This window comes from Pecten maximus, chromosome 2 (genome assembly GCF_902652985.1).
Source record: "Pecten maximus chromosome 2, xPecMax1.1, whole genome shotgun sequence".
Lineage (NCBI taxonomy): Eukaryota > Metazoa > Mollusca > Bivalvia > Pectinida > Pectinidae > Pecten > Pecten maximus.
The window spans coordinates 32,270,852-32,282,151 of NC_047016.1; the positions used below are offsets into that span (position 1 = coordinate 32,270,852).

An 11,300-nucleotide genomic window follows, 5' to 3' on the forward strand; every position below is an offset into this window, starting at 1 on the left:
TGGCAGATGTCGACTATTGATGGAATATATGACGAGGACAATGGGGAAATTTAATGGTCCACATCATACCTTTGCCTTGTTGGAATTGAAGTCGGACACATCCAATGTTTGTTGGAATTGAAGTCGGACATATCCAATGTTTGTTGGAATTGAAGTCGGACATATCCAATGTTTGTTGGAATTGAAGTCGGACATATCCAATGTTTGTTGGAATTGAAGTCGGACATATCCAATGTTTGTTGATATTTCCAGCGATTACGTTTTTACCAAATTAGTTGTAATTTTAAAAATGTAACTTAACGCGTATTAGATATAGATATATATAGTGGCGCGGAGACACTTACCCTCCCGGAACACCTGGTCCTAGTCTCCTTTTAGTTTTCCAGGGTCTCCATGTAAAGCTATATTTTGTTCGTATCTTGCAACACCCCCCCCCCCCCCCCCCCCCTCCTTTTTTTTTTATCAATTTTCACTTATTTTCAAGACAACTATTTATGCTTACATTCAACTCATTTAAGGTATATCAATAACAGTCGGCTGGACACACTTGCGTGCGTTTGGATTCCCACACAACATGGACATTGACACACAAAAAAATCCCATTTCGTGCGGACTGTAGATCCAGGAGAATTTTTATTTGTCGATTAACAACAAACAATTGGTTCACACTGCAAGGCATTTAATAGTTATTAATTTGAACCAGAAGTATTGATCACATTAATATAAACATCTAAAAATTTACACATGTGAAACTACTAAAATTTATCTTTGAAAACATAGTTGAATATGCAATGTTTTATTTATAAGTATCACATATGTTCATCTAATTATGCTTGAAGCACAGTTTTACAGTGATAAACTTTTCAGAATCATTTCATATTATTCGATTGATCTATCTGTTTTTGATTGAGCGCCTGCAATTCTGGTATATCATTGATATTTAGGGGTGGCCACAATAAACAGCATGGTATTTAGACAATAACGGTTTGATTGTTGTCTTCTGTTCGTGAAACAATGGCTGAGATGGATCATTAATGTCATTATCAATTCACAATACATTTACATAGAAAAAAGAGGTCAACGTCTACAATTAACCAGTATTTAGACCATTTAATTAACTCATTTTACACTATATATTAATCAGAATAACAATCGTGAAGGATGTCAAGTTTATCGGTCCATCAGCCGAAATTCTGGGCGACCAGGCTCTTGGCGTAATTGGCTTCGTTCTCCAAGTTTCGAGCGTACTGTTCCAGGGTTTGTGCGTCGTGTTCTATATTGGTCAACACTTGAAGCAGTAGGCTCGGAGAGAAAGCTGAAAGATGCATATTTATGACTTTACACCATATCACCATATAGATGTTTACAATATCCCCCCAAACATATATGTTTATAACATTACTCAATATTACCCCAAACATAGACGTTAGTCATATTACACCATAATACCACAAATATAGATGTTTATAATATTATACAATATTGCCCTGAACTTAAGATGTTTATGATATTCTATAACAATTTTATCCCAATCACAGATGTTTGTAATAATACACCTTATTACCCGATACATAGAAGTTAATAGCATAACGCAGTATTATCTCAGACATAGATGTTAATAACGTTACACAATATTACCCAAAACATAGATGCTCGTACTTGATAGGACATGTATTATACACTACTAACATATATGATGAAAAAAATACACGTCAACCCAAACATGTACAAATGCAAAAAAATATTATTATTTCTTTTTACAAAAGAGTCTCTCTAGTGTTTGATATGCTATGCTAAAACATATGAAGGAAGGAAAATGTAATTCGACTTGTTACTTGTCAATTGTTTATCATCTAATATTGGCACCGGTTTCCCTGAAATTATGGTGTTGACGGGGTGGTATTTAATTTCAAGCTTCTTTATCAGATTTAGGTGATGCGATATTCATTTTCAAACTTGCTTGTCTGATTTTGACGCTGAGGCATACATTTTTTCAAACTTGTTTGTCAGATTTTGACGTTATGGCAAATATTTTTGAACTTGATTGTCTGAAGTTGACGGTTCGGCATTCTTTTCTTGAACTTGTTTGCCTGATGGTTATTGTGTGCTATTTAATTGTTGGACTTAATAATATTGTAAATTGTATATATACCGGGCTATAGTCCTATGAATGATACTATAGGCCTATGAGCGAAGCTGTAGGCCTATGAGCGAAGCTGTAGGCCTATGAACGAGGCTGAAGGACTATAAACTAGACTATAGGCGTATGAGTGATACCGTATGCCTATAAGTGAGACTACAGCATATGAGTGTGACTGTAGGCCTAGTAACGAAAATAGGACTAAGAGCAAGGCTGGTGACAAATAAGCGAGGCTGTAGGCATATGAGTGAGGCTATGATCTCTACTTACAGCTTGGTGACGTCATGTAATAGCCTGACGTGGAATTGTTATATGTTTCGCTTGAACAAAAACAGCAGCCGAAATAGTCATACGTCATTTGCCCATTGCAGGCGGAGCAGTGATCACTACCACACGTGTCATTGACCTCTGAACTCAGCACCTCGTAGTTCACGGAAAATCCGGGCATGACAACTGAGCCATCCGTTGTAAAGCGCAGCTCCAAAATGTCGCTTGATGTATGAACTGTAATAAAAACAATTTGTTCATTTTTCGTTTGACATTAATATTTCCACAATAGTATTACGTGATTTATATTTGTATTTGTCATTCTGTTTATCCATATAAAACATTTTCTCAATGTCAGCATGTTATGCAATGGATCAAAATGCCAGACTCAAAATTTTGGGTACAATGTCTTTGTTTTAAAAATGTAACACTTGCTCAATTATCCTGTTCATTACTATATTCATATTACTAAAATAATCAAAACAATGGAGTACAACGGCGACGGATATAAATACGAAGAAGGTTAACCTTACCATAATATGTCCGGGAAGTGTTGACCTTGTTATCACACATGCGCACTCCACTGGTCTCATCAGAGCTGATTATAAGAGCATCACATTGACAATTGCTACAGTGTTCCAATTCGAAGAAATTGAAGCTGTAACACAGAATATGATATGATAACGATATATGATAGAACAACCAAATTAAGTGAGAGTAAAAAAAACTTTACTAATGATAGAAATATCTAAGAATTATAATTATAATGACCGGTGAAATCTAGGTCAGTGACGATAATCTTTGTCTAAATTAGGTCAATAAAAAGTTTTGTTACTTTCTCAAAATGAAAACAGGTGTAGTAAGCTTTGAAACCGGAAACATCAACGAGTCTCAGGCACATCGAAGTTTACATTAAACAAGGTGAAAGAATATTTTGCAAAGCGATATTGGCGACAGCAAAGCTCATCCACAGTCACCAGTATAAATTATCTATCGAAACCGTGGTTGATAAAAAAAACTCACAGAAACCATGATATTCGGAGCCTTGAATATCGATTTACTCTGACATGGATTGAGAATAACGAAATCGAAACTATTATCTATAGCAATATCAAAACAGAAGGTGGAGCGCGAGAAAGTATTGATTTTGTTTAACGTCATATTAACAACTTTGGTCATTTAAAGACGACTTCCCCTGTGAGCATGCGTGTTGTGAATGTGTGTGTTTCATGAGGCTGCAGTATGCTCATGTTCGCCTCCTTGTGATAGCCGATTTCTGCACAAGACACCCATAAAGACACTCCGAACTGATGAACCAGTCGTCCAACTCTCAAAAATTGACGTTAAGGCAGGAGTAGGAATTACCATTTGTAGTATCTGATATATCTCTGCCAGGGGCAGTGTCACGAGAAAAATTAGGATGAAGAAAGATATTTAGAAAAAAAAAGAGGGAAGATATCAAGATCCCCCCCCCCCCCCCCCCCCCCCCCCCCCCCCCCTTGCGATAATGCAATGGGAGCGGCAGGCACAATTCTTCAAACGCTCTACCTGTAGAGAGAGAAGCGAGACGGAAACAAAAGGTGGAACAACACACGTGCAATATATTACATTATACAGTTATTCTATAACGACTAATATTTTCGGTTGCACTTTTCAAGAGGTTGATATGATTCGTTGCATTGACGCACCAGGAAGGAAATGTGCCACGTCATTTCCAAATATATATGCAAATAAAATCAGAGGAAAAATACACACACGTAAAAAATCAAGGAGTCAAATACTTCCCCGTGTATATAAACAAATACACCATCATACCTCAGAGCCACCGTTTTACGAGTGCCTAAGACTCCGCCCAGGTCGATGTTGTATTGGCAGTTGGCGTTGTTAGGATACGAGTGTCTAGGTGCCCCGGGAGACTTGATCATTCCAGTGGAACTGTAGAAGTATCCCACCCCACATCCCTGGTCTGTAAAAATATAGTAAGATACATACTTTTCTGGGGTTGACGTTTACTGTTCAGGACATGTGGTCTGATTCTTCGGTTTTTTTTTCAGGAGTCTTCAAGAAAAGCTATATTTTAATTACATTTCGCCCTTGTTCAATCGACTTTGGTTTTGAATATGGTTACGTTACAATGTCGGCATTTTGCCTTTTTGTTTTGATAGAAGCTGTTGAAATTGTGGTTTTCTCAAATAAAACCCGAATTTCTTATGAACCTTAAAACGCCTTTATCCAAATTCCTCAGATTAATTACTTTACTGAGTATAAGCATTAGAAAACGAGAATTTTATTTTTGACATTATATCCACAGCATGCATCAATAGCTTTTTACGTTCACAGAATACATATAAATACTTAATATATTTGAAGCAAAAACATGTAAGTTTATATAAATTAGCTAATTCATAAAAGAAAATAGGAATAGGAATAAGAAGACATCGGAAAGGTGTTAAAGGGAAGAATGCCTATTTGGACCAACTAGAGAATTTTTTTCGGTGGTGTTATGACCGCGAATAGAGCGAAATTGAATCCATGCGAATATTATTGAATATCGAGTATTGTGACGACAGGAAAGTCACTATCTATTTTTGATATGAAAGAATGAATACTGTAAAGCATAATAATACTGTAAACTTTTTCGGATATTGAATTCCGAAATATATCTTTAAGGTAAGTCTCTTTGATTTAAGGACTCCAACATATTTAATTCCATTTTGGAGCTATGCAGCGAGAAAAGAATAATTTAATCATGGCTTTTTATGAAAAGTAGTGGTCTTGATAGTCTAAGTACTAGTTATCATTTATCGCAATAGTCTTTGGGAGGCAAAATTTATTAGTGAACTTTTAATCTACAAAATTACAATCGAAAATAAGGATTAGTTAGAGTCGGTTAAGTATATTTACATGTATATTCTCTGAACCCTTCCGTTTCAGTGCATAGAGTATATCCTTTGCTTTGGTGAAAATGTAACATCGTTTGATCGCTTGCTTGTTTTAATTTTAAATATGTTTTTTTTCCAAAATACAAATTTAATGTTAAAATTAATATCAAAACAAAAAGATGAAGCATTGCAACCTTCACTCTGTGAAAACATAAATACAAGTTATTGTTTTATGCTTTAACGAAGGCAAGAGCACACTATAAACACCGTATCTGCATTTCTATAAAAGTATCACACAACTTTCGGAAACATATTTCAGAGCAGCAATGTTACCAAACGTAGAAACGGTCGTTCCCCAGTAATGGGTCGTGTTGCTATGTGGTCGCCATGGATAATATCCAGTTGTGCTGCGTGGTCGCCAAGGGCGATAACTGGTTGAATTGTACCCATAATTGGAACTGTCGGTTGTATTAACACCTTGATCGTGAACGCAGTAGCAGTGAGTGCACAGATAGGTGTAACTGTAATTAATGAGGGAATAATAGGTCACATTCAATCTGATTTTGTTTTTATCTTAATACAAAATTCATGTGACTGTACTGGGTGTCAACGATAACAGATGTAATACTCTCTTACATGCTCACACCTTAAACGCATTGACATAAATGACCTAATAACGCGAATAGACATATGTGCACGCACACTCAATCGAAATACAATGTATACATTTGTTAAAAATAATAACAACACCCTCTACTGATGCTTCCCGCATGTTATATTTGAAGGTGCTGCAGTGCCAACATGCAGCCTATACATTGCCTGTCTAAAAAATTCACATAATTGCACCCACGGTATAAAAAAACTAACCTACAAGTGTAAATAAAGAATAATAGTGCCCTAATAATAATCATTTATCAAGACCCAAGCTTATAATTCCACAAGAGCAACCTGTCGCATTAACATTTCCGTAGGGGAAATTGATATATTGTATAGGTCATTTACATAGCATAGTATAGTTTTTTGGAGAATGACAATTTGAAAATAGATTATAAATATACAATAATGAAAAAAAAAAAACATTAGAAAATATATATCACGGTGCTAGAGCGAATGAAATACAAAATAATGAGTTTTCCTATATCATATTTAAACCAGTCTGGATAGAAGAAGAATATTTCATATACTTGATACGTAAACTTCAAACAAACAAATAATATCAAATGCAATTGATATTAAACATCATGGTTAATACATAATAACGTGATATGATATTTGGTCTGGCAATGTCTTCCACTAGACTCTATTCTGTATTAGAAAATAATTATATAAAATCCAACCAGAAATACAAAGGAACATTCTGCATTTACAAAATAAGTTCACTCACTCCATATATTGATGGAAGCCATGGGGACATGCAGGGCAGACGACAGGTGGACACAAGGTAGCTAAACAAAAAAGATGAAGACAAGTATGTTTCTTTCAAACAACATTGGATAGTATTATTATATCAATTATCAATGCTAAATAGAAAGTATCTGAATAAGATGCAAAACATTTGGGGAATTCTATACCACATGATGGATGAAAAGTACTCACTTTGGTGGTAGTTAGGAGAAGTGTTTTCCTGGTAACCTCTACAGTAACAGTAGGGACACACACTCGTGTAGCTGTTGATGGAATGAGATTACACAACACACAAAATAACTAACTGTAAATATATACGAGTGTTTAAATACGGGGAAGGAAAATGAGCTATAAACTGAAACTAAGACACCCACAGGTCTACACAACATGATTCCATTATTTACAACGTGTAATATCAACGCCTTTTCAAACAAATAATCGAAACCAGAATCTGCTAAGTAGCTTTTAAACAAGGCTGGATTTTTTTTTATATAAGAATCATTTCAATATTATCAACAATGTACATCAACCAAGCATACACCTACTCGTATTCCGGAGTTTGTCCCACGTTACAATATGGACAGATTAAAGGAGGGCAGACTGACCCTCCGGCCAGGAACGAGTCATTGCCTGCTTTCCGGGTGACCTCATAGGTCGCGTAAAACCCAGGTCGTCGTTGGTCAGAATTTGAGTGGAAAGTTATCCACACATAGTCGTCCAAATTGTCCACTACAAAAAAATAAGCCTTTACTCATAAGCAAGTTAACAGCATGAACAATCTTCTATCGCAACGTCTGGGCAATTCCGTCAAGCATTGCTTCAAGCATATTCCGATCCTTGACGGAATTGGCCGAAGTATTACGATTAGAACACCTAATGACAATATGTGGTTCCCCTATTGATTAAATTCATACAATTGATCATTTTTCAAATTTGCATTCCATGTTTTTTTTTTCACAAAAACTAATAACTAAACTAATCCGATATTATCTTATTACTTTTCTTAGTTCGCTGGGAGTCTACAGGTTTCATTGAATTACAATTAAGTACAGATGTGTGCTATGGCGCGGGAAGGATGTCATAATTAAATATTTTTGCCTAGGCAGAAATCAAAGTTTGCCTAGGCAAAAATCGAATTTTGCCTAAGCAAAAATAATTTTGTCTAGGCAAAATTCGATTTCTGCTTAGGCCAAATTTGATTTCTGCCTAGGCAAAATTTGATTTCTGTAATCGAAACAAAATCATTTTTGCCTGGGCAAAAATCGAATATTGCCTAGGCAGAAATATTTAATTATGACATCCTTCCCGCGCCATAGTTTGCAAGAAAGTTACAGAATCAAATATACGTGATGTACATGTATCACATTATATCAATGGTTGTACTTACAGAATACCTGTCCATTTCCATTAGGAAGCGCAGCCCCGCAATACTTCAATGGTTTGGCTAGCTTGTAATTCTCAATTTGAATATAGTCACAATTACAGTTGCTGCAGTACTCCAAGTCAAAGATTTTAAAGTTGATTTCTACATCACTTTTCTCTTTGCCTAGATATATATCATACCGGAAGTGGTAGTTGTTAGGATAGTTGCCAGGGTAACCAGGACTCGTGATCACGCCCAGTCTGTCTGAGGTTGTAGTTCCAGAATATCCACTTGTTGTGTATCCTGTTTATAGAATGACATGAAGTAAAAAGAAATGAATTTAATAGAAATTAAATAGTGATGAGACATTGAATGTATAAAAGACACTACACTTCTCTATTAGATTTCTGGTAGTATGTTATATGCAATCAACAGGGACACTGATGAACAAATAAAGTTGTGCTTGAAAAGATGTTTGATAAGCAATTATCCTTGATTATGATTGCATATTCATCAAATAAATTTAATGTTAAACTCTTTCAAATGTCACACGTTAAGCCCAGTCGTTGTCAATGAAGTACGAATTAAACATCTGTTTGACGGAGTTTTATATGAATTAGTCAGAATTATTCTGATTACATTGTAAGTATCCACTTTAGTATACTCGAGGTACATGTAACGGATGATATCTTCTGCTTCCATTAGTGTACTAAGGCGATAGATCAATATAATATGTATCTGCCGGTATCTAATATATCGATTATTATATAAAATCATACTTAAGGTGCTATCCACCAGTAAAATTCTGCGTATGAATAAAAAAATATATCCTGCATCATACAAAATATGAATAAAAAAAATATATCCTGCATCATACAAAATGTTTGTTTTCTAGCGTTTTTCAGTAATTCCATGTACAATGTGTCATTCAGAGGAGGTAGTTCATTTTCCAGAAATCGTTTAATTTGCACTTCATTATCTCGACTTATTAAGTTGATTTGCAACACGCAAACATATCATGCAATGTTTACAAATTCTATATAAATTTGTCAAAAATGTCATTAAAAGATGATTTTGTCAATTCAATAGTTCCTATTTTTGTCACATACCGAATAAATGTTTCATATATTCCTCAATCAGTATGAGTAACATAATATGCACCACAAGAGAATGGAATAGAACCTCTTCTGCCCAAACACTATTTACATTATATTATGTATTATTTGCCCAGGAAATGCTACATGTATAAATTGTTCCTGATAATCATGTTAGTTCGATCTTTTCAAGCAAACTAACTGCTCATTTCCCGAATAACGAAAACCAAGTGTTTATATTACCAGTACTGTTACTGAAATCTTCTCCTTCCCGGTTCTTGTCCTGAAATGAAATTAATCAACATAACATAATCCTTACAATTGTATTCATTGCATTTATGTCTCACTTGATTTCTTGTATTTGCTTATAAGTATTTTCATTTCCGTTATATAACCTAACTAACGGAAACATTGATTGAAGTTTGTAAACTTGACGCGTAGAAATGCATTGTTCATTGTAGGACCGGTGCACACATGCGCAATAAGTGTGAATGCGCAATGACTATTTTCGTTTTCTGTTTTGACTCTTTTCCCCTATAAAATATGAATGAAGTATGGTAGAATTATCTAAGATATAACAATGAAAAAATGAAATGTTGCAAATACCTTGCAGGAATCGAATTTAAAAACGATTTTACTGTGAAACTATATTTTTTGTAACTCCTTTAGTTGACATTTCCCCGCCAAATTGGAATAAGGTGTCTCTATTCGTAAAACGCCGAAAAAAGAATGCCGATTAATTTTTTTGATAACATTAAATACAAACATAGCTTATAATGTTAATATAAGGAACAGTTCCTGCTTGTTATCGTATGCTGGTGTGTAAACGGCATCTTTTTACTGCTTTTTCAACATGACGCACTAACGTGCCTCATTTAAAGTATATGTAAAAATGCAGTTTACACACCAGTAAACGAAATATATATATATATTCCCCAAATATATGCAATAAATTCTTGTGCGGACACAAATCCTACGAACGTGGTTACACACGCACTTTCCGTGTTTTTTAATTAGTCTTAGATGTCACAAACACATGAATTGCCGTGCAATTTCATTTCTTTGGATTAGATTGCTCAGTTCTAACTGATTTACCTCTTCTCCATGAGTTCCTGTCAACAACAGCAGAGCTAGATAAAGAAATAGTCGGATATCGAAGAATCCCATCCTTGTCGAGTTATTAGTTCCTACCCTGATAGCAATAAGAGGGGCGCATCTCAATGATTGTACTCGGTGCGCTCATCAGTTATAAACCATCTGACTACTGGAGGGCCTCAGTGATGTAAGAATGTCAGCGTTATCGATGGTATCCAGGGATCTGATGACCTACATAAACCTTACGTGTGATTCATATATTTGAAGAAAAAAGTTTGTTGACTGAGAGACACCTGGTTACAACATTATAGATAAAACGGTCCTTACATATACAAATATCTGGTTAAAATATCCCTATTACTAACAAACATCTGTATTGAATACCAAACTCAGTAATAAAAATACAACGAGACCACAAAAACAGATAGAAGATGTTTCTTACTTTATCAAAATTGTTAAGCGCACTGGAGTAAAGAGATTTTGTATTCTCCGAAAAGCTGGCAGCTAAAAGTCGTCCAAGCTGAGACTGACCACAAGATTGTGACAAGATTGACCACAGCCACCTTCGCATTTTCGTCGACTCTGCTTAGAGCCGAACTCCAAAATTATCTGTCAAAACAATTCAGTTTATCACGTTATGCTAACAGGATAAGCTCTACACACAAAATACGAGAATGTAGTTTTCTCAAAGTCGTTATAGCTCTTTTAGATATATCCATAGATATCCTTTTAGGCAATTTCTTGTACTTCAAGCACGGGGACCTTGTGAACATATTCATTATATAGATTTCAAGACTAAGAAAACGCAAGATGGTACAGGGTCCTTCTATTCTCTCAGGTTCAATAGGTACTCCTACCACATCATATATGTTTTCAAATTCTTTCAGAGCTAAGTAGCACAGGTAAGATTTCCCCACACCTCCGAGTATGAAATTATCATGCAAATGACAGTGCATTACAGAAATGTCAATATCACAAGGTAGGTTTTCATTTTATTATGTAATATCTAACCAATCGGTGGTTATTTGGAATGCATTGAGTGAATATTAAAAAAA

The 11,300-nt window shown here is 35.1% G+C and overlaps 1 protein-coding gene across 1 annotated transcript; it reads right to left on the reverse strand.

The window, feature by feature from the left end:
• Positions 1-662: 662 nt before the first annotated feature.
• LOC117321804 (CUB and sushi domain-containing protein 1-like) lies at positions 663-10,380 on the reverse strand. The gene is made up of 11 exons (XM_033876381.1): positions 10,246-10,380; positions 9,394-9,433; positions 8,081-8,359; positions 7,239-7,422; positions 6,886-6,956; positions 6,674-6,734; positions 5,623-5,810; positions 4,223-4,373; positions 2,941-3,065; positions 2,411-2,644; positions 663-1,315 (listed from the first exon to the last, which is right to left on the reverse strand). The coding sequence occupies exons 1-11, from the start codon at positions 10,315-10,317 to the stop codon at positions 1,182-1,184; spliced, it is 1,539 nt and encodes a 512-aa protein (XP_033732272.1). The 5' UTR covers positions 10,318-10,380; the 3' UTR covers positions 663-1,181.
• Between the last annotated feature and the right edge of the window lie 920 nt (positions 10,381-11,300).

Excerpts from the sequence above, each read along its gene's own strand:
- LOC117321804 (XM_033876381.1), bottom strand. The coding sequence starts at position 10,317 with ATGGGATTCTTCGATATCCGACTATTTCTTTATCTAGCTCTGCTGTTG. Across the intron at positions 2,645-2,940 it reads CACTTCCCGGACATATTATG|TTCATACATCAAGCGACATT; the intron begins GTAAGGTTAACC and ends TTTTTATTACAG. Across the intron at positions 1,316-2,410 it reads TTACATGACGTCACCAAGCT|CTTTCTCTCCGAGCCTACTG; the intron begins GTAAGTAGAGAT and ends TGCATCTTTCAG.